Source organism: Alosa alosa, chromosome 16, assembly GCF_017589495.1.
Source record: "Alosa alosa isolate M-15738 ecotype Scorff River chromosome 16, AALO_Geno_1.1, whole genome shotgun sequence".
Classification (NCBI taxonomy): Eukaryota; Metazoa; Chordata; class Actinopteri; order Clupeiformes; family Clupeidae; genus Alosa; species Alosa alosa.
Window position 1 is genome coordinate 27,792,505 of NC_063204.1, and position 23,609 is coordinate 27,816,113.

At 46.4% G+C, this 23,609-nt stretch overlaps 1 protein-coding gene across 5 annotated transcripts in view; it reads left to right on the plus strand.

The window, feature by feature from the left end:
- Positions 1–23,609, plus strand: part of sulf1 (sulfatase 1) — a 116,941-nt gene that overhangs the window by 75,580 nt on the left and 17,752 nt on the right. For all 5 annotated transcript variants that reach the window (XM_048266558.1, XM_048266559.1, XM_048266557.1 and 2 more), the window contains 8 exons: positions 13,912–14,188; positions 15,772–16,011; positions 17,168–17,319; positions 19,576–19,745; positions 22,211–22,361; positions 22,645–22,820; positions 22,956–23,084; positions 23,307–23,363. In XM_048266558.1, the coding sequence (XP_048122515.1) occupies positions 14,011–14,188; positions 15,772–16,011; positions 17,168–17,319; positions 19,576–19,745; positions 22,211–22,361; positions 22,645–22,820; positions 22,956–23,084; positions 23,307–23,363 (1,253 nt within the window). In that variant the 5' untranslated portion in view covers positions 13,912–14,010. The remainder of the gene's footprint in view (positions 1–13,911; positions 14,189–15,771; positions 16,012–17,167; positions 17,320–19,575; positions 19,746–22,210; positions 22,362–22,644; positions 22,821–22,955; positions 23,085–23,306; positions 23,364–23,609) is intronic.

Sequence of the window (23,609 nt, forward strand, 5' to 3'; positions counted from 1 at the left end):
CAGTGGCAGAAATACCCCTGGTTAGGGGCTGCCGGCGCTGCTGACTAGGCCATAAGCTGAGCCGCCATCTAAGGAATTTCACCCCGATCGACTCCCAGGTCAGCTTTTGGCCTTCACGCCGCAAAGGTCTTCATCAGTTGCTGTCATATTTCAAACCAGAACAGTGTCTTAGCATTATGCAGGGACATAATTAGGTTTATTGAGACAATAGGTCTATTGACATCATATTCAGTCCAGCATTATTCACTGATAAAGTGCCTTAAATAGTGTACATAGTTTTTTAAGGCACTATCCATAGCCCTCAGTCGCAGTCAGTTATTGTAACAAATTCTAATGCCTGGTCTCAGTATATACACTGCCACTTAACAGTAACCAGAGTTCAATTAGTTCAGCAGTAATAGTTTAGTGTGTGTGTGCGTGTGTGTGAGTGTGTGTGAGAGAGAGCGCGCACACACAAGCGCAGAGCAGTGTGTGTTGCCGTGATGCGGCACTGGCGCCACAACATGAGGGACCGGCGGGCTGAATAGAGGACGGGCTGAATAGAGTGGACAGAGGATGGCTTGAATAGCCCACAGCCTGTCTGTTTGCTGTCATTCAGGTCACACGCACCAGTGGCTGTGTCCGAGTCGGGCACGCTGTCGCCCATGGCCGTATTTGCATGAGACCTCGGTCACGCTCTGGTCGTCGCTTTGAATGAGGAGGGCGAGAGTGGAGAGGAGTGGTACAGATGTCCTCAGGAGTTCTGCATAGAGAACCCGACATGTGACTTGAATGGTTTTCCTTTGGTTCTCTCATCGGTACCGTCTTGTAAAAGCAAATTTATAGACCCTGTGCTTCAGTCTGGTACACAGAGATGCGCAATGATTTGGCTAAGTGCAAGTTTCCATTCATCGTTTTATATCGCTTTTATTAATTGTCCCTTATTTCATTGCATTTTCTTTAAGAAGTAGCCAATGCTGGAGCACAGCTGTTCCTGTGTCATCAGCTACCAGAAGAGATAGTGTTTCTCCCGCCTAGATGTACAGTTTGCAGCAACAAGTGATTTGTCTTGGACTAGTCTCTCAGTCCTCTGAACACAGATGAAACGCTCAGATGAAATCTCTCATGTAAAAGACGATACGATTCACATCTAGATACATGGGCACGATTCGATACAAGAAAAGATACATGTTTATAAAAAACGATTCAGTACGATTTGATGCAATTCGATGCAGTTCAAGAATGGAAAGCATTCTGAAAGATTTTTTATAATTTGCTCAAGGTGCACATTCATTTTATATTATCAATTATCATGTTCATAGTTGTTAATTAGGCAACAAAATGTGTGAACATGATTATCTAAACTGAGGTTTGTTTCATATACTGTATTGAAATGAAAAAGAATAGTCTACATTTCAGTCAAACACAGCAGCCAAATACAACATAAAAATACATTTTTATAGACTTTACAGATTTTATAGTTATATCTGATCGTTTTCATGGAGCTGTAGCCTTGTTGAGGTAAGACAATACCGAAATAAAATAAAACAGTGCTTAAGACACTCTTGGCCTTTTCTCATATAGGCCTTGCCTACCCTACAAGAATAAAATAGGCCTACAAATTAGTCTTGAGTGAATATGAACAAAATCATTGGCTAATAATTTATGCATCGTTTTAGCAGCAAGGGCCAAATTATTATTTAACATTAAGGAAATCCCTTCATCAAAGGTAAGGCTACTCTACAGACTACCGTTGCTGTTTAGGAATGCCATAAGTGCTTAATTTCGCGCTGGATTTCGAAAAACAAAAGCCGACCGAGTGCAAGTTGTCACATGGTTAACTTGCAATAGATGTATGGGTAATGAGGTCATTTGACAACTTTGGGCAATGAATGTAACCAAAAACGAACTGCATTACCCACAATTCCGTGCCACGTATAGTTTCAAAACCGTAAGTGGGATGAACGCGCTGATTGGAACGTAAATGAGGTTGTGCACCGATTCATAACAAGTAAATCGATATAACAACCGGTTCATTTCAGTTTTTTTCAGATACGGGGCTTCGCGTATTGATGTAGCCGTATCTTACACGTTAAAAACGGATACTGATACGTATCGGTTAATCTTTACACCCCTAGTCCCTACACAAAGCCTATACAAGACTAGTAATAAATGTGCAAACACACACACACACACACACACAAACAAACAGACACAGATAAATGTCCTTTTCCTGTTTGCCTTGACATAACATTGAGCTGCTCTTTAGGAGAAATCTGTCATCAAGTGGCCCCTGTGGGGCCACACATTAATCATCTCTAGATCTCCATGGGCCATTAAATCTGTGAAACCAGTTTACCAGAGCCCGCTTTCTTCCTGTCAGCTGTGTCAATGAATAGCTCATGTTCAAAGAGGAGAGGGGAGCGAAAAACACTCAAGAGAGGCATACAAAACGTCAGCACACCTCCCGTCCCAGTGTCGAGTCTCTCCTTTCTTTCCGAAAGGGAGTCGATTTGCGTATAAAAACGAGATTTATGTACCGACGAGCTCGTGGCCGCGCCACACTTCTTGAATCTCTATGTGGCGAATGAAACTGAAGTGGCTGACACTGGTGAGCTCTCGGTAACAGCTTGGCTTCTCCCGTCGACTCTCCATGTGGGAGCGGGATTTGGATTCTGTGGAAAAGACGGCTACGTCTGCACGCCGAACAATTACCTCAGTGGAAACTCATTGAAGCAATTTGAATGTTTCTTTTTTTTCTGTGGCGCGTTAATAATGTATCTTTGGACGGATCGGGCTTGTGGTTTTTGAGGGAGATGATGATAAAAAGAGAGAGAGCGAGAGAAGAGGGAACCCACCCATGGGAATGTAAACGTCTTCGTTTGGCAAGTTGAAATGTGGTTGCGCATTTTTAAACAGACGTCCCGGGTTGACAAGGGGGCAAAGCATGACACAAAACAGAATATTGAATCAGAATTATTATATGTAGGCTTCATATATTCCATACTGATTTCTGTCTTGGCTCTTGTTTGTATACATTTTATGACAGCTAAACAAAGTGCTCACACAAACATCAGCTTTTTACTTTCAAAAACATTTAGTTTTATGTTTGCCAGAACGTATGTTCAACATGGGTAGTCCACTCCAGCTCTCTTGCTTAAAGCATCCGACCCTTTGAACAGTGTGCTTTTAAATCTCAGAGCTGAATGACACACAGCTATTATGGTAATAAGAAAAAATTGTCACAGCTGTAATTAATTGTTCTTTTCATTTTGGCCCATTGTCTCCAACAGACGTCTCGTTAATATTTTACGGAGTCTGTTCATCTGTTTTGTCTCGGATGTTAAGTTGATCAAAGGCCAGGTCTCTGAGTGAGTGTGTGTGTGTGTATGTTTAGGGGGAGGGGGGGGGGGCATTTTCATATGTCTTGCTTTCTTCCCTCCTCCTTCTCCTCCTCTTTGGATCTGTTTTTGTGCTTCCTGCAGCTTCCTGGAAATCGCTTTAAAAATCTCAAGAGCATTCGGGCCTCCCAGCAGACCTGGGACCAGCAGGAATGCTGGCACTTCAGCTCAACATTACCAAGTAAAAACGGGGAACCAGGGGAAGATGTACACCATTGTCCCATTGTTGGGCAGTGCCGGTCATTACTTTGCGTGATTTTTTTTTTCACCATCCTATTTTTTTCTTCAACCTAATTCCTAACAGTTTAATTTAACTAGCAACCTGAATTACACTTGCATTGAGGATGTAGGGCTATATAATGATGCATTGTAGGAATCTCCCCCAGGCAGGAAGCTTGAGAAGAGGCTAACATCCCTTGCCAGTGGTGACCTGTAGGTGCATTACAAGGACACAACTAATCTCCCCCCACGAATCTCCCCCCCCAAAGCAATGTGTAAAGTTCAGTTTAGGAGTCGATGACCAGATAGTGGCCCAGTGTTGTACTCCTCACTCTTCAATGACTTGTAGCTTTGCCTGCTCAGCTTTGAGCTACTCCTCTTCCACAGTCCTTATGAAGAGAGCCCTTGCAGGTGGTGTCATTCCCACATGATGTCCTGAGGAGCCAATAGGATGGGCTGAGGGACCAACTCTGTAAACCGCATCCCTCCCAAGAGCCTTTTCTCCATCAAAACACACGTCTCCGTTCTCATTACTCTGGGCCTGTGCCTCCTCTGAAGACTTCTGATCGGAGTCTGAGTCTCATCTGTGGATGGAGCGAAGGCATGTTATGGAAAACTCCAATAAAACTGTCTCAAGGTCACTTATTTTCCCCCTATGCACTTCTGTCACTGCTGGCTGTGTGTGAGAGGGGCGGGTATGATTTATCGAGGACTGTTTTTTGGCCAGGCTGGGAGGTGTGAATGGCGCTGCTTGGCTGGGCAGCTCGTCTGGCCCGATGGCATGATCCGTGCCAGTCATAACCATACGCTTATGAAGTGGCTGCGTTTGGACTCGGCCCGTTTAAAAAGGGTGGTGCCGCCCCAGACGCTGGTTGGCATCAGCAGCACAGTGTGGTTCCTGAGGTGGAATGGAGTCTTGTCAAGGCCAGCTACCTGTTGTGATTTGACTTCCTGGCTTATTTTCTCCAGAGGCGTTGACTCTTAGGCGTGCGCGCACGCGCACACACACACAGACACACACACACACACACACACACACACACACACACTAATACTCATTCACTCACTTACTTTGTTTTTTAATTATTTAGCTCTTAGCCTTCATGCAATATCCTCTCACAACCCCATTTGACCTTCTTGGTTGCACAAAAGCTACAGCTATGTGATCAGGGGGTGTCTGATTTAACTTAGTTATTGATTTTTATAAGCAAAACTGACCTCCAAGCTTGAAGGCTGAAGAGGTCAAGTCTCAGTATGTATGCGATGAACTCAGGCCCAGTCTTTTATTCAGCAAGCACACTGGCATTCCTCAAAGTAGTTTGAGTTGAGTTTTCACAAACCTGAAAATGTCAGGGCCACATCAATTCAAAAAACGAAAGGGTCAATGCTCCAACAGTGATTCATTCATGTTGCATTTCTTTTGTAAATTCTGAAAGATTCTCTTGGATAACCAGTCGCAGAAAACCCAATCTGAATCCCTTTAGGGAGGAAGAGATTGAGAGGTAGCAAAATTCACAGCAAAGCCAACAGCTTAAGGGGAAAAAAACAACCCAAGAATGTCCCACACGGAGAGAATTTTCCAAACATGCGGCCTTTGGTTTTCTCAGCCCTGGGACTCGCGAGCTTCGCTCCATTGTTGTGCATTACTCTTGATGAGAACATCAGCTCCTCATCTCCCCTAATAGTACTAGACAGGCCTTGTCAAGTGACACAGTGCACCCACTCTCCCACTTTCCATTCTGGGACCGGTCTTCCCTACCACATGTACACACACAGACACACACACACACACTAACATACAAACAAAGACTACAGTCTCACCCTTCTCTCCCGGGACCACACTGAAAACCTTACAATTAACTCCAACACTGAGAGACCTTGTGCCGCCTCACTCACTCCCAAAACACAGAACACACTCTCCTGGTGACACACACACACACACACACACACACACACACACACACACACACCTACCTCACCATATCATCTGAAAAGAGTCCCAGGCTGCTGGTGGGTTCTTCGGCGGTGTCGGGCGAGGCGTCTTGTGTGTGGTGTGTGGCGTGTGATTAGCAGGCGTCCAGCTTCTCACAGAGGGAGGGAGGGAGGAAGAGAGAGAGGGAGGGGTGGTGGAAGGAGAGAGAGAGGGTGGTGGAGGAGGGAGGAGAGAGGAGGAGAGGAGAGAGAGAGAGAGAGGAGGGAGAGAGAGAGAGAGAGAGAGAGAGAGAGAGAGAGAGAGAGAGAGAGAGAGAGAGAGAGAGAGAGAGAGAGAGAGAGAGAGAGAGAGAGAGAGAGAGAGAGAGAGAGAGAGGTGGTGGAAGGGAGAGAGGGAGGGACAGAGTCAGTCAGCCACCATACGACTGGCATTACAGCCTGCCTGATGGATCCAAACGGCCTGAAGGAGAGAGAACAAAGACTAACCACATCAGTAGGGACTGTAAATTCTTCCCATCACCACGTAATTAGCACTATGTGTGTGTCTCTGCTAGGGAGAGAGTGTGTGTGTCTGCAAGGGAGTAAGTGAGTGAGTTAATGTGTGTGTGTGTCTACAAGGGAATGAGTGTGTGTGTGTGTTTGCAACAGAGTGAGTGTGTGCGTGTGTCTGAGCGGGTGTGTGTGAGTGCAAGAGTGAATGAGAGAGCATGAAGCAACACAGAGCAATCACCCAAGATGTGATGATCATGATTATCCACGGTTTAAATGCAGGTTAACGCCGTCGCTAAGCCAATATAATCTAGCCCATAATTTGCTCTCGGTGCAGGAGGCACCCAATGGTACACTGCTGCTCATGCAATCTCCTTCCCCTTTTTTAACAGTCACAGACTGGAGCTGGCTGTGGAACAGTCCTGGCACCCACAGCTGGGCCGAGCTTGAACCACATGTCAGCCAGAGTCGGCTGCTTGCTGAAATAATGGGTAGCCTATTCCAGTTTTGCCTGGAGTTCACCTTGAGTTACCTTGAGTTCATTGGCACTGTAAAGTTTATGGTGTTCATTTTCACCACAGCCACATCACGCAATGTGTCAATAAAATTATCTCTGTGTGTGCACAAATTCCTCAAAGTTTTAAAGTGTGTGGGTGTTGGTATGTGTGCAGTGCAGTGGTATAGTATACGTTGTAGTATTTTTCTCACAGCCACATAGGCCTATACATACATACATACATACATATGTTTGTGTGTGTGTGAGTGCACTCCCTCTCATTCTCTCTCTCACACATGCACGCATATGGGGAGTCTGTCTGTGTGTGTGTGTGTGTGTGATGGGATCGACAGTGCTCTCCTTCACTTGGGGGCTGAGTGTGGGCCTGTGGTGTGCTCTGGCCCGTGGCCCTGCAAAGCACTGTGGGCCTTTTCGCACAGTCGCTCCTCAGTGTGTCGTGAGCAGCGCAGACCGTCGAGCCAACTCGTGGTGGATTAGAAAAATGTTTGCGAAACCAAAACCCCAGCATTCTCAGTTCATGCAGCTCGGTAATCATTTCACCCCCAGCCCCCAACTCACACACACACACACACACACACACACACCCAATCCAGTGCGCAGATCTACTGGGAATAATCAGCATACTGAACTATGTGACCTCCCGTCTCCAAACCGAAGTGAGCGATTCACTGTCCTCACGCACATGCATATGCACTCACGGTCCGTCTCTCTCGCTCTCACTCTCTCTCTCTCTCTCTCTCTCTCTCTCTCCCTCTCCCTCTCAGCGAAGCCTCTCTTTGGCCTAATCCGGGCCATTTCATTCCCAGCCACAGGCAGCCCTGATGGAACGCACCCAGGGACCCTGCTCTCGGCATGGGGCAGAATTCAAACCTGTCCTGGCTAGCTCACATTGCAATTGCGGTGCGGCACCGAGAATGCTAACTAAGCTGTACTGCCACGCAGATTTCATCCTCCCATTTTTATTGGTTTTCCTGTGACTTGGCTCACTGTGGCAACACGTTTTGCAGTGGACAAAAGCCAGAGGGGGGTAGTGGAATAAGACGGACTGCGAGAAATAGGGAGAATAAGTGGGAGCTTTTAGACTGCTTTGAACTGCCCATTGTCTCTCTGTCTCTCGTGCTCCTTTCATGAATGACCGGTTGGCTTTTTAGGCTGCATCAGCTGGGTCGCTTATTTGCAGCCTCCTCATAAGTGGCTCTCGTTTGAGCCAGAGAACCGCCACCGCGAGACCCCTTGACCTCTCCAGAGCTGCCGTCCAGCTAATGACCACCGGGGCCTTTGGCTCAGAGGAAAATGTAGCCGCCAAATCCTGTCTGGTGCATTCATTGTCCCTGCGCTACAGCATAACTACAGCATAACTACAGCGTTGGTCTCTGGTTGAGTAAGAACCAGGATCTGAATGAATACCAACTGCTGTACTGGAGACCGTGTTGTATAGCCTACAAAGAGAGGTCACCAGAGAAAAAAATAAAATAAAGAGTTGACATCCTTTTGTCATGTTCCAAATTGCCCTCCATACCCGTAGCGACACAAGAGAGCAGCCATAGATAAATGCTGTGGGTAGTTTTATATGACCCCAGGTGGTTGAGGCTTTTGTTAAGTGCCAATCATGGCAGCCACATCATTGGCCCAGGTCAGCAGGGGCTCGGAGGGCATGGAAGTATGTGGTGTGGAGTGTGGGTGGCACGCGGGTGGGAAGCTGGCTGCGGTGGCACACAACAGTTTGCCCAGAAAACCTCAGCCATTGTCTCTCATGTGCCTGTACCAAGGCCACAGCTTCATGCTTTGAGCGCAACGTGGTATATGTGTGTGTGTGTGTGTGTGTGAGAGAGCAATGTGATGGGAAAATCGAAAAGCTCCTCTGGTATAATCATGAAAACTTCACAAAAAACAAGATTGAGATCCTGTCTTTTCTGTAAAGGTCTTTCCTTGTCCCTAAATCCCATTAATCTGAAAAATTGCCCTTTCTTCAGAGGTTGTTTGGCAGCTGTGGGTCCAAGTGAAAGCTCTTATAGTGGCCTTTTTGTCCTGCTCCTTTGAACCTCCAGGACCTCTCTTCTTTCCCGGTCTCTGCCCAATATTATTCCTCCAGCTTAGTCCGGGCTAATACAGTGAGGGCTAATTTCAAGGGTCATTTCCCCTAATCCCTAAAAACAATAAGGGATGCAGAACAATGTATTCTGTAGTGTCCCGGCATGGCCATGAATAAAGGCCCTTTGAGCCAGTCGGCCTTGTACAGAAGTCTGCATTTGTGAAACAGATGTGAGCAATTGACAGGGACCGCTGTGACTTTGAAGCATTAAATTTAGTTATACGTTTGGAGACATAACTGTGTGAAACTGCTACACACACACACACACACAAACACACACACACAACCACACATCCATAACTGTTTTCCCCTAAATATATTTTGGACTTTGAAGTGCTTTGAAAGCAGAGATCTTTTTTTGCCGATCTGCTTTTGTGCGTTCCGTTTCCAGTTGTCAGCACGCTGTGCATGTGATCCTCTGAAGTACTGTTGTCCGAAACAAGGCAAAAGTGTGTCTTGTTCTTCTCATGTGAAATGCAGGCCTCTCGCTGACCCTCATTTGCTTCCTCTTAGTGTGGTTTAAATGAGGGACTGAAGTTTAGGGTCTGAAACAAAGATACTCTTTAACTTTATGAACATGACCATAACTACAGAATTCAGTGGAGTCTTTAACATGACAAACTCTTAAAGTACGATTAATGAAGGGTTTTTGAATGGATGTCTGGACAGGTGTGTGTGAGAGAGGGTAAGAACAAGTGTCTGTGAGGGAGGGAGAGAGTGAGTGTGTGTATGTGTGTGCATGTGCACGCATATGTTCCTGTTTATGTTTATTTATTTAAAAGGGACTAAATATAGTTAACTAGTTTTCATTTGTGTGTGTGCTCATGTGTATGTGTGATGGTGTGAGTTTGTGTGCGTGTGGGGGTTGTGTGTGAGTGGACCATGGGCCCAGCTGGGCCGATTCTTCGTTTTGTGTCGGTCCCTGTGAGCTCCACGGTCCACGGCATTCCTGACTGGCATATTCATTACAGGCTTGGGAGAGTGTGCCTGCGCTTGAAGACCCAGCCTGGGGGCAGAGAGAGAGAGAGAGAGAGAGAGAGAGAGAGCGCACACTAGCCCAGCCATACTCGACGCCATTCCGTCGTGTGCAGGAATGGCGTTGATGTCTACACTCTAAACCTCTGGGTCAGGTGTGCTCTCAGTCAAGTGCATTCTGCTGTGGCTTTTAAAAACAGCAGTCAATGCGGTCATTATCAATCAGAGGTCAACATGTGGACTCGTACACTCCTGTTGACTGGTGTGCTCCTAGATAAAACAGCTCTTCTGAAAGCCTTGCCTCCTTAAAAGGTTATGGTTATAAGATGTTTACTACACAATCTTTTGTTGGCAGAGAGGTGTTTGGGGCTGTAAAGCATTCTTGACCTTCAAAAATTGCTGTAAAGCTTCTAGCCAAACCAAAAACGTACACAGTTTCTAACAAAGAACCCATCAACGGGAGGTTCTTAATAGAATTCCATTTGAATTATGAAGACAGGCTAAAGAATTCTAATAGGATTCTAGAATGCTCCATATTTACGAGTTGTATGCAAATCAACAGCTCTTCTTGGTCCTCTCCTCCTCCTCCCTCGTTCTCGCCTCGTTACTCGGTTGTCTTGACGACTTTATGGACGGCTGTTCTTTGTTTGCTATTGTCTCATGGAAACCGTGTGGTGGCACGGTAACGAGATCCGCGCATGTTTGGTGGCTTGTGGTTGGAACCTTGTTTTGTTAAGCGGCCGGGGTCGGTGGAGGTCCTGAGCGAGTGTGTGGCAGAACAGCACTCAGATTGATGTAATGGCCTCCGTTTTAATCCCGCTGACTTACATTTTCTCCGATGGAATAAGGGTGATTTTAAAACAAAACAAAAAAAGAGAATGAAAAAAGGAGAGAAAAAAAGCATAATTCACGACTCCCATTCAAAGGAAGAAAATAGAAAAGTTATTTAGGGGGTTTACCCAGTTCTAAAATTACTGCACTGAGAAAACGACTGCAATTGTGTCTGAGGTCGAGGCTCTTCCAGCTTAATTTTGGCGTCACAAAGAAACACATGATCTCATTTTGTGGCACTGTATTTTGGCCAACTGTTTTTGGGAGAATTCTAGCCGAGTTAGTGAGCCTTTCTATAGCCTCAGTGCATAATGAACCCTTCATTTTCAAGAGTCACGTAAAGGGGGTCTTTGCAGGGACTCATTGCCGGTTTAATTTAATACTGGCTGGAATCTAACAACTTGGAGTCACTGTTGGGATCTGTCTCGCATGCTTGCCCAATGGGTTTTGGTGTGTGTGAGTGTGTCAGTGGCGTGCCATTTCAGAGAGTGTGTAGCCTATGGGTGTAGACTGGAGAGAAAGACCGTTAAAAAAAGCTGTGTCCCTACTATGTGCCCATGTGTCTGTGTGTCTGTCTAGCGGTAGAGTTTCAAGAAAATGTGAGGGTGTCCTTCGTGTGTGTGTGTGTGTGTGTGTGTGTTGACTTTGAGAGGGCACTGGTTGGGTCCAAGCCTGGATGTGAGGTTCTGAGTGGAGAGGGGTGGGTTAGGATGGGCCTGGGGTAGGTGTGGGGCAGCTGGGGGTGGGGGCAGGGGGAGTAATCCGGTATGAGGATGTCTGGACCCAGCCAGCCCCTAGCACCGTGGGGTTTGTCCAAACAGCGCCAGTGTTTGTACAGCGCTGTCAGGATGACTGCGCTTCGGCTGCCCGTGACACTGCCTGTCTGAAATGCTGCCACGTCCAAAAAAGCACTTAGAGGCTGACTCGGTATTTCACTCGGATGAAATTCTCAAGAGTGTAGGGGATAAATGAGCTCTCTATGTCTATGACCATTTTGACATGTTAAAGAAGATTAAATCACTGAATATGAACTGTTCAAATGTAAAAATTGTAGGCCCAACTAACCTGACCTGAAGGTGAATTGAGAAGGAGCTGCACAGCTGTGATGTGGGTAGTGCGTACACTTTCAACCTCTCCTCCCCCTCAAGCCCAGCAAATGAACCGCAAACGGATTATTGCTCTCGATTGCCCCTTAATAGTGTTAATGAAGCCTCCCAAAGCAACTGGGCCCAGGATTAATGGGTCGAGCTTGTGGTGCTCACTGGTGTGAGGGGGTGTGTGTCAGTCCATCTGTGTAGATACATGTGGAGACTTCAGTGTGTGTGTGTGTGTGTGTGTGGGTGTTCATGTGAGTGCTCATGCATGAGTGTGTGTGTTGAGAGATTTGAGTGCGTCCTCATGTGTGCTCATGCATGAGTGAGTGTGTGTGTGTGTGCGTGCAGAGGGGTGAGATGTGAATAGCATTAAGCGGAGTCTCAAGTGTAAAGCTGCCCAGTATCCTGATACGACTCATTAACCCAGAACAGGCAACAGCCACCGTATGGCCTTAAAGTGCCCCCACATATGGCCTTTAGACAAAAGCCATCATTGAACTCATGAATTAGCATCTGATCTAGGCTTCACGCATTATAATCACATATGACCATCATTTAACTCATGAATTGCCATCTAGTCTATACTTCATACATTATAATTGCATATTACGGTCACTTAAATTATGCATTACCATATGGTTTTTACCTCATGCATTATAATCGGGTATGATCAGTTGAGATGAGTAGATAAGCTGTTTTGTGCTGTGGTTCATTGCAGTGATGACATTTTTAGTTCATGAAATGCCATACTAAGGAAAGAGGCTTTGCTCAAAATGTTCATGCCAGAAAACAAGATTTAAGTTTGTATGTGACCTTTCTTAATTTGCCTTGCTTGACTAGCTTTCACATCTGTGTAAAAAACTGGGAGTTAAACATGTTGAAATCAGTTTCTTACTTACAAAGTCTACAACACTTTGATCAGTCAGGCTAAGGAGAGGAGCGCATGTCTGTCTCCCAAACCAACTCCCAGAACTTCAGTAGCCCAAACCCGTAAATAGCATAGCGCTGTCATTTTAACCTGGCCTCTTAGCTGTGTCTTTTAGAAAAGGACACTCCCAAGTGTGGGCCCCGGTGATAGAACAGGACACTGATGAGGCCGGGGGCAAAGCACTGTGTCTGTGTAAATCTGTGATTGGCGTCTGAAGCCCGGGGTTAACGCAGTGGAACCGCCTCCCCCTGTTCCGCCCTGCTGGAACCCCCACCCCCAGCTGCCTTCTCCCCCCCCTCTCCACCTGCCCCCGACCCCTCTCCACCTCCCCATAGATGTCAATCATGGCTACACCAGCCCAAAGCCCCCGATGAGTGACAGGCCAGAGGTGGGCTGTGATTGGCTGAGAGTCGTGCAGCGGGAGGGGTGGAATTCCCGGGCCAGCCAGTGGCGGGAGGTCCCTGTGTGCGTGGAGTGGAGTGCCAGAGCTCAGTTCTCCTCTCCCCTCGGCTCCCAGAGAGATGAGTGAGTGAGCGAGCGAGCGGCCGCTGCTCTCTGTCATCGCACGCAGGAAAGGGAGCTTAGCACACTCGCGCGGGCCCCACTCTCGTGAGGTGTGTGTGTGTGCGTGAGTTTGTTTGTTTGTGTGTGTGTGTGTGTGCGTGAGTTTGTTTGTTTGTGTGTGTGTGTGAATGAGCGTGAGTGTGTGTATGTGAAAGAGACTGAGAGAGAGAGAGAGAGAAAGAAAAGAGACAGCAAGAGAGAGGGAGGAAAAGGTAGAGGTGCATGGCTTTTGGGAACAGCATGAAACTCAGTGGAGACATTCAGGTGAGAAGCATTCAGGAGCTCGGGTTGCATTTGAAGTGCTTTTTGACTGACCTAGTGTGCATGTATTGCAGTACTCAAAACAGTAGGGGTGCATGTTGTTGTCATCTGTGTTGAGGCTTTCTGCTCAGAGGTCCGTGCCTGCTGAAAAGTTTCAGAGACTGTCTATGTACATTGCAAATCACAACCGTGAATCCATGCATGTTGATTTAACTGTTCATTCTGTCTTTGAATGGATTAAGTTATTGGTCTCAGGTTGACATCGATAGCTGCGTGTGTTTTAGTTCTTTGGTTTGTAGATGGCTGTACATATCTGTGACGCTTGGGTTTAAAAACAGATGTAAAGTGCTTTCTCAGATTCAGGTATGGTAAAGCGCTTGAGCAGATCCTGGAACTGTCATTTGTTTCATGTCAAAGAGGGCGAGAGGAAGAGGCCCTTCATCGAGTCCTTTCCATTTCTTTCAGCCAAGAGAACATTTGTTTTTATATTATGACTTTGAAAGGAAGTCTCTTTCTACCCCCTTCTCTCATCTCCATCTTCTGAAACACACACACACACACACACACACACACACAATCTTTCTTTCATTCTCTAAAAATCTCTCTTCCTCTCTTTCTTGTGTCCACAGATACTTTGCTGAAAGCTCCAGTTCCCCCAGTGGTGTTCAGCTGTTGCCCTGCTCCCCCTCCCCCCGTCCCCTTCACCTCTGCCTCTGCCCTCTGCCACCATGAGGTCTGTGAGCCTTGGTTGGCTGCTGGCCCTGGGCCTTATGCTGACCAAGCTGTCGTCCTCGAGCGCCTTCACCACGCGGGGTCAGGGCCTTCGCGGCCGAGTCCAGCGCGACCGCCGCAACATCCGGCCCAACATTATCCTCATCATGACCGACGACCAGGATGTGGAGCTCGGTAAGGCCAAGATGCAGTGCCTGCTGATGATGGAGCTGGATAATAACATGTGATGGTGAAGCAATTCTAATCCAGTCATTGCTCCTCACGGTGCTTTAGCTGTCCACTCTGCGTGTGTTATCTGGGCTATGTACACAGTCCAAAGCAGCTTAGCCCAAGCCATAAACGTTGACCCTACGTTTAATGTTTTTTGTGGCATGATAGAAATGACACATCATAGCAAGTGTCAATTGAAGATAAATTGTAACAGTAGTGACCAGACGGGAATGGAGCATATGTTCTCTAAAGTGTCATGACTACACGGACAAGAAGAGAAGACAAAATTAGAAATAAAAAGGAGAAAAAGAAATAAAAACTCTTGACTATTGAACACCACCATGATCCACAGGGCTTCTGAATCAGGCGAAACATTCACCTTCACCATCTGGGTCATCATCACTAGAGAAACTAGACGCAAAGAGGCTGGAGAAAGGGGGCTTGATGGAGTTGGTGCAATTAGGGAGCGGAATAGCGGCAGTGCAATATGCAGTAATCTCCAGAGGCCTCGAGCCTGAGGAAAGACATGCGAAAATAAACACTACATCCTCGAGTTACATTTACTCATCGGGAGGGGTCATGTGTAGTGTGTCAGTTTACCATTTCCGTGATTATGCTATTCTGTTGTCCTTCCTAGTGAGTGCTTAATGTTGGACTGGCCTGGTTTTATTATTAATAGTGGTAATATGTTGCCAAAAAAAGGCCTTAATCTTCAAAAAACGTCTTGATAACACCTCTTCACACATTAGCCTGTTTTTGCTTTTTACAAAGACCGGCTGCTTTGGGTGTTTTCATATAACTGTGCCGTCAGAGTTATGAAAAAATGAAAGGCGCTTTAGGGGGTGCTACTTAGTTGTTATTAAATCAAATTCCTCTCTCTTTGAGAATATAACGATGGAAGGGCCCCGCTTGGCTGACCACATTCTCATGAGGAGATGGAGGCTGCCAGTTATTTGCATTCTAATCTCCAGTGACTCGATGCGGCCTAATTTAAATATTTGAGAGGAGCTCTGCCTCAAAGACTGAATCATGAAACCACAGAACCACAGCGGCAATACCATAAGGCATAAGCAGGCTTTTTTGTGTAAATAGTTTGGTGGTGGTCATAACTGGTCTATGTTTCAATGACGCGGAAATGTTTGGTGACCACACGGTATATTTCATGATGACTTTTGCGTCCCTTGAGAATTTATGAAAAATATGTTGGAGTTTTTCTCCCTCGGTTTTCTCATTTGAGAACTTTGACATTTTGAAGTCTCTTTATCCAACACGGTACAGTATATTGAATGAGCATGTGAAATCTCCCAGAAGTACAGTGCAGTAAGTTACTACTGCCAGAAACAAAACTTATCTGACATTCTGGACATTTACGGTTGTTCACGTCATTTGGCAAAACGCTTTCATCCAAAGCTCACATTACAGTAAATAAATGTGTGGTCTCCCAGAGGTCAGCCCCAAGACTTTTTGGTTTGATTTGAATGTATGGACGATTGGCAATAAAAAGACCAAACTGTCATCCTAACACGGTGTCATCCATTGGTCTTCAGGCTCCTTGCAGGTGATGAACAAAACGCGCAAGATCATGGAGGACGGCGGGACGACCTTCACCAACGCCTTTGTGTCCACACCCATGTGCTGCCCGTCGCGCTCCTCCATGCTGACGGGGAAGTACGTGCACAACCACAACACCTACACCAACAACGAGAACTGCTCCTCGCCCTCGTGGCAGGCCCAGCACGAGCCGCGCTCCTTCGCCGTCTACCTCAACAACACGGGCTACCGCACTGGTGAGAACCCCCCCGCCCTCACCACCACCACCACCACCACCACCACTGTGTTTAGTCTCTGCAGAGAAGCAGCTGTGTTTTTGGGATTAGCTCAGATGACATTTTAAAGCAGGTTTACCGTTTACCTCAATTTTTCAGTGCACATTGTATGAGATCCAAACCTTATATTTTTGGTGGCACAGTATATGGTATAGTAGCAACGTGTACTAATTACTACTTTGCATTTTGAAGCAATCTATTCCCGTGTTTGGAACATTTACTCATTCTCTGCATATACCACTATAAGGTTATTCACTGTTTAGTGCACTTTGTGGTGAATGACTGGGTGTTCTGGACACAGCTTGAGTCACACAGGCTCTGTGCCCTCTTCTCTGGTGCCATGGTACATGTTCCCTCTTCTCTGGTGCCATGGTATATGTTCCCTCTTCTCTGGTGCCATGGTACATGTTCCCTTTTCCGCCCATTCTTTGGGTCACTGGAAAGTCACGTCCCGGTTGCCACGCATTCCTGAAAGTCCAGTGCAAACGTAACGGCTAAGCTTCAGTCTGCCTGTCTGGTTTAAAACAACCAAACATGGCAACCGTGCCCCGTGGTCTGTCCCCAATCACCAGCCAATATGTGTGTGTGACTGTCTGACGGCCAGCTCGCCCACTGGATTGAAGCCTGCGGCCTCCGCTGCCTGTGGTTTCAAGCTGATATGTTAGTCTACAATTAGCTTGCTGGGCTAGACTGGCAGCGTGCCCGGTCCATTTTTGGGGGAAATGTTTTAGCATAGCGTAAAAAAAAAAAGCTACAGAGAAGAGAGGGAGAGAAAGAAAAACATGCACAGGTACTTTCAAAAGAAACCACATCTAGAGAGGTGAGGCCATTAAGGAGTGTAGGCGGGAAGGAAGAGGGATCCCCTAGCGTCCATGTTTACCAAGGGCAACGCACACAACAGTTTACCACACTGATCATGACTTCCAAAAAGAACGAGAAAAACAATTAGGCTTAAAAAAAGAAAAACATTAGGCTTATCCGTTCCATTGTGGCGAGATAAGTGAGGAGACCAAAACTATGAGAGGCATTCTGGAGAAGGCTGTCATTTCTATCTGCTGTCTTTACCCATCACATTCATGTTTGTCTCTTTTCTCGTCTTTCCGTCTCCCCTCAACAGGCTTCTTCGGGAAGTACCTCAACGAGTACAACGGCAGCTACATCCCGCCTGGGTGGCGAGAGTGGGTGGGGCTGATCAAAAATTCCCGTTTCTATAATTACACCGTTTGTCGGAATGGCTACAAGGAAAAGCACGGGGCAGATTATGCCAAGGTATGTACCCAAGGGTCCTCCATTCACACACTGCAGATTCGGTTCCAACAGAGGGCACTTATTAAATCCAACTTGCTTCTTTGTTTGAGGTTTAATGTCCAATTGCTAGGTCTTTCTTTTTGCGCACTAATTCCTAGTTTGCCAAATCGCTCATAATCCTCTTCTGATCTAAAGTGGTAGGAATTTGGGGGAAATTAAAGGGGTTGGATGCTGAGTGTTGAGTGTAAGTAGGAACAGCATCAACTGTGCTTACGTCTTTCAAAGTGGCAAGGCTTTAAAAAAAAAGCAACAGACCACAGTGTTCAAAAACAATAGGACACAAAAATGCCCCTAGGGCAAAGCTGCTGAAGGAAATTGCTACCTTATTTTTTTTCACAGTCGTTTTTCAAAAGTGGATGTTATGCTACTGCCTGTACATCGAAGACTTTTTGGCAGCCCGCAGAGCAGAGCGAGTGGGGGAACATTTTGTCGTCCCTGTGTCAGACCCACATGGATATGAACAAAGTGATAAATCCGTGTTTGAGAAGTTTATGCTTAGCATGGCGTCTTGCTCCCCGACTCCACAGCGTTGCGGACCACGGAGGCTGTCAGAGAGAATTTATTTTCCGAGCCCTGACGCTTGCCAACGTCCTCCTAGGTAGCGTAGTTCTCGAGGCATGTTGGAATTTGAGGAGAGGTTTCTTGGTCTGGGCACAAATTGCCCTGGCTTTCACTCTTTTAAATAGGGTCGTTGGAAAGATGGGTAAATAAATGTTTGGCTTGGTGCTCACATGTCAAATGGCTTGCTTGTTGAATAAGCAGAAGGTGTAAAGTTACCCACAAGTCTGAGAGGCAACTAAGGGTTCATCATATAGGATCTGGAGACTTTCCGTACAAGTAGACCTCAAAACCCACCACAGGAATACTTCAATTATAAAACAACTTTCAATAAAGAACCTGATTGACGTCAGGCTTGATTCATTTTGAGACTAAATAACATTTGTTAAAGAGAATGTCGGAAATCAGGTTTTAGTAAGGGTATTTATGAAGCCTGTGAGAGAAGGAGAGTAACCTTGAGGATAGTGACATAAAACCATGGCTTGGACTCGACTGTAATAGGACTGTCCAATGCACTGTGCCAGACGTTCTGTCTTCAAAATCAACAGAGCTCCTTAAGAGTGCGGCTAGGGAAAGTGACCACATATAAATGTCCCTGACTCAACAATTCTCTGAGCGTGGTTTATATTGCGATTTTATTGTCCTCCTATTATGATTACCGTTCCAACATGTTTCGTTTCGCCCCCGAGTCAAGATTTGTCCTGACTCACCGGATCAAGGCTGTGCCTGGGTCAAATGCAGTCATCAGAACTTTTGAAAGAGATACAAAGTTCTCAAATGTACACTTATTTAGTTTTAAAAGCATGCGCTGGAGGTTCCTCTCCACTTTCATAGTGTCATTGTAGAGGATTCATTTCTTCGTTGTCTACAAGTTGTTTAGTCTTTGGCCCTTTCCCAGACTCCCCATATGAGCAGCACATGCATGGCGGGGGTGGGGTGCCTCTGCAGAGGCGCACTTGAGCAGCGAGACATTTACGGGGTGCAGAGGGCCTAGAAGGGCAAAGTCCATAAGCAGGCCACTTGAAGAATAGCTGTAAATCAGCCTGCCCCCCCACCCTCAACACCCACGGCTGCCTGCTGCACTGTTAGTGTTAGTTTTATCTTAGGTCTGGGGCAGCCAGGGCCAGGTGGCTTTCCCATCAACCTGAATGGATCAGGTCACAGCAGCCGTGGCTTGCTTGTAGTGCATGCTGGGGGGGAAGCGGGGGGTCCAGGCTTGCTTTGCCCCCACGTTATTGGGCCGGGGTGGGGGGTCACCTCCAGAGGCCTCCTGTGCATTCCTGACCGTAGCCTCGCAGTAGGGACGGAGAGACCTCGCTGTTGCCAAAACACCATTCTCAGGGCCGAGAGTCGCAACCTTCTCTCGTCAGCGAGTGTTGGTGTCAACACCGGGTGTCGTATCCAATGAGGCGCCATGGCCCCATGAAGTCACACGCAATGTAAAAGTCCTTAACGGAGGCAGTGGCCTACCTTGTAGGTGGTATGTGGGTGACTTGAAGGGGCCAAGCCGTGATGAGGGAAAAAAATTTAAGCACTTCCACAGACTCACTGTAATCCCTTTCATTGCCTTGCTGTGCAGGAATGTTTCATTTTGAGCTTGACCCCACCAAACCCCCAACTCCTACGCCCCCCCTAACCAACCTCTTTTTTTTTTAACAGGACTACTTCACGGACTTGATCACTAATGACAGCATCAACTTCTTCCGGATGTCTAAGCGCATGTACCCTCATCGGCCGGTGATGATGGTGATCAGCCATGCGGCACCCCACGGACCTGAGGACTCTGCTCCACAGTACTCTGAGTTCTTCCCCAACGCTTCGCAGCACATGTGAGTGACAACCTCTCGGAACATTCTAGAACCAGGGTTCCAGAACTTACCTGGAGTTAAACTCCGTTTAAAACGTAAACTCCCATTAAAACTCTCAGTTTTAACGGATGTTTGGTAACATTTAAACTGTATTTAAACATAATGTTCTACAGCGCAAGTACAAAAGTGCAGCATTCCCTTTCAGGTTTACCCTGTTACACAACAACTACAGAATTGTGACAAGTTCAGACAATAGAATAATAGAGATGGCAGTTGATTTTAATGTGTCTGCATTTATGTGACAGTGGTTTTATATGACAGACACGACTATAAACGTACGATAACGTAAGCTCTGCAAATGAGTTCATGATGAGGCTAAGCTTAAGAACGAGTAATGTCGATGACTGTTGGAATTGTGTTGGAATTCAAGGGCCCCATATTTTGTCTGTGTATCAAGTCGAGTGCACCCATCCTCCCTCCAGAGATGACAGCAGATTGGAATGTGGCTCTCTCGCAAACGACTTTACCACCACGAAAAATTGGAATGATTTATCATCCAAGAATACTCTTGGCACGTCCGTAGTGAGCCGGCCAGGGGATGAGGTTTTTATGGAGTGTCACTCGCCATGCCAAGCCCACGGTGGCTTTGCGGCACTATCATCACTGACTTATGGCTGGGGATCGGAGCCCATAGGCTGGGCCATGGCACCGCTCCCACTGTCCTCTGGCTTCCATGCTTTTAGAGCGCAACCCCCAAAGACTGGGAGATAGCAATCATAATCATACACACAGCCCAGCTTGCACTCCTCCTATTCTTTTTTCCCTTTCCTCCCTTTTTTCCCTATCCTTTCTCTCTCTCTCTCTCTCTCTCTCTCTCTCTCCCTCTCCGTCCCCGTCTCCCTCTACCTCCTTTCTTTCCCCTCGCCGCTATTATTATAGCCCCTGCTTCCTGGAGCACTTCCCGACCTCCTCCATATCAATCAGAGCTTTCACTCGGCAGGTTCAGGGATGTGTGGAATGCATTGTTTGTTCTAGAACACCCTTTGTGATGTTATTCATTTATTTTCAGTGTTGGCCCGCACTCTGAATGGCTTGCTCCGGGGCAAAGAAGGGGGCCCCCGGGAGGCTCTCGCTGACTGGCATGTTTTTGTGGCCCAGGGAATGCTGCCCAGCCAGTTCCTTCAAGGGGGGAAAATGGTGGGCAGATGGCGGGGTAGGGGGGAGAGAATGGCACGAGGAAGTGGGGGCGACTCCATTGCATCCGACAACGCTTACAAGCGAACAGCGAAGTGAATGGGAGAAACGTCAAGACCTCACTCCTCACTGACTCGGTGCCGAGCGCAAATTTAGAAAGCGTTAATGATTCATTCATCAAGGGCACAGCCAGGGCGACGTGCTGGACAAGTCTATTAGAGGATTATTTGAAACTGGAAAAGCACACAGACCCATTTGTGCCCGCCACAGTGTTTGACCTGACAACTGATATTGCTCATTTGAAAAGCATTCAGGCCAAATCAAACAGCAATTACCTTGTTCAGTGGGAGCAGAGGCACGTTTTATAAACATACCCATTCGCACACTAGTACTAGATATCAAGCAGTTTTTTGCATGCCCTCTTGCGTTGGGTAGTTAAAGCCTGTGTTCCTTACAGGGTGGACAGTGGGGATCAGGTGTGGCTTGATGATGGCTTTTCTCACCTGTAGCACAGTGAGGCGCTTCCCTTAAGACCCACAATACTGAAAATAACTTCAGTATTTTCTTGCCAATAATGGCAGGATTCAGTGGTAATCACCAAAGATTATAGAGTAGACCTCATTAAAAGCACCCTATTAAAGGTACACTGAAGAGAATAGTAAGTTAAGCTATTCCTCTTGTGATGTGAACAAATGATTTTGAGCAGTACTGCCATATCAGTGGATCTCCAAAACCACAATCCAAACCTGCAGTCAGCAGGTGCATGGCCCAAAAATATTGCGGTTCCATAAACAACACCGTCTCCACTGTTAACTTTGTTTTTTGTTTCCCACTTCAAACATGCAGTGAGTTATTGGGCCCCTTCTGTCCAGGGGTCATTAGAAACTTTACTTTGGGCCTGACGGCTGTGGAGCTTTTGTTTGCTTAAGCTTGTGCCAACCCTCAAATGATTTCTCCTCGCCAAGAGGCCAGAGACTCTCAGCTTGGTGAGAGAAGAGATGGACAGAAAATCTTTCAATCTTCTTTTTTTTTCTTTTTTTTTTTTTTTTTTTTTTAAATAAACACCTAACAGGGAGAATTGGTACATCTGCTAGTGCAAACATATCCAGAGTCGGCTAGTCCAGCGTTGTTGCTCCTCAAACATTTTGGACAGCATATAAAACTCACAGGCACCTGTGGGCGTAAATTATATGACAGGGAAACATGGCACATACTTGAGTGCAGGGAGAAAGAGCTCTGATGCCCACTCATGCCCACTCTGCTTCTCTCCTCTGCCCTCCTGCCCTCTCCAGCACCCCCAGCTACAACTACGCGCCCAACATGGACAAGCACTGGATCATGCAGTACACCGGCCCCATGAGGCCCATCCACATGGAGTTCACCAACTTCCTGCACAGGAAGAGACTGCAGACCCTCATGTCTGTGGATGACTCCGTAGAAAAGGTTGGTGGAAGATATCCTTCCTACTTCCAAAATGGTTGATGCTGAAGCTTAATTGTACTTTTATTCTTTCTGTCTCTCTGTCTTGCTTTCTTTGTTTTATTGTGGTGTTTACACAGTAAACATTTGTAAGTTGCATTGGATAAAAGCATCAGCTGCATGAAGAAGTGATGCAAAATTGACTAATATGGACACCCTTTGTTTGGTAATGTCACTGCAGAATATAGGGCAGACATACAGGCGTCTGCTGTGTTGACTGATGTGACTGTTAACGTTGATTTTGTAGATCTACGAGGCGCTGGTGGAGACTGGCGAGCTGGACAACACTTACATTATCTACACAGCTGATCATGGCTACCACATCGGGCAGTTTGGGCTGGTTAAGGGGAAATCGATGCCTTATGACTTTGACATCCGAGTGCCTTTCTTTGTGAGAGGGCCGAATGTAGAACGGGGAGCAGTGTAAGAACAACTTAATCATAACACTTTCATTAACACATTTAAAACTTCATTCACACATTTATATTTGCAGTGTTAATGTCTCTACTGGATTTTTAAACAGTTGAAAATGAGCACTTTGTTCCCCTACCTGTGCAGAAATCCCCATATGGTGCTGAATATAGATTTAGCCCCAACTATCCTGGACATCGCTGGACTGGACACCCCCTCTGACATGGATGGGAAATCCATTTTGAAACTTCTGGAACAAGAGAAAACTGGAAACAGGTGATTTAATGAAGAAAAGCTGTTGAATGGCAGAGCGTGGGCATTGTGCAATCACTAATGCCTATATGTTTGGCATGTAACTCGGCTGAAATGCCTTAGAGGAGAGCAAGAATCCCTAATAAGTGAACACACCATAATAAAATGTGTATGTGGCAAGTAAATATGAAACAAATTGAGCTAATTAAATTCCAAATCAACTTACCATTGTGTTCTTATTTTCAGATTCAAACCAAACCGGAAACCAAAAGTGTGGAGGGACACATTCCTGGTGGAGAGAGGGTAAGGCATGTTCCTTGTCAGACACGTCAGGGTAGACATGTTTGACACAATTCTTCACATTTCATTTAAGCGTTGGTATGACGACCACTTTACTTGTCTTTTCCACTATGTCATAGCTTAGTTCTTTCCACTTTAAGTGTAACGTGAATGAAGACATCCTGGTGTATCAGACTCTGAGGTTAGCCTGACATGTTGGTAAACTTCCCATAATCAGAGCTAATCCTTTGAAAGCTAATGGGATAAATC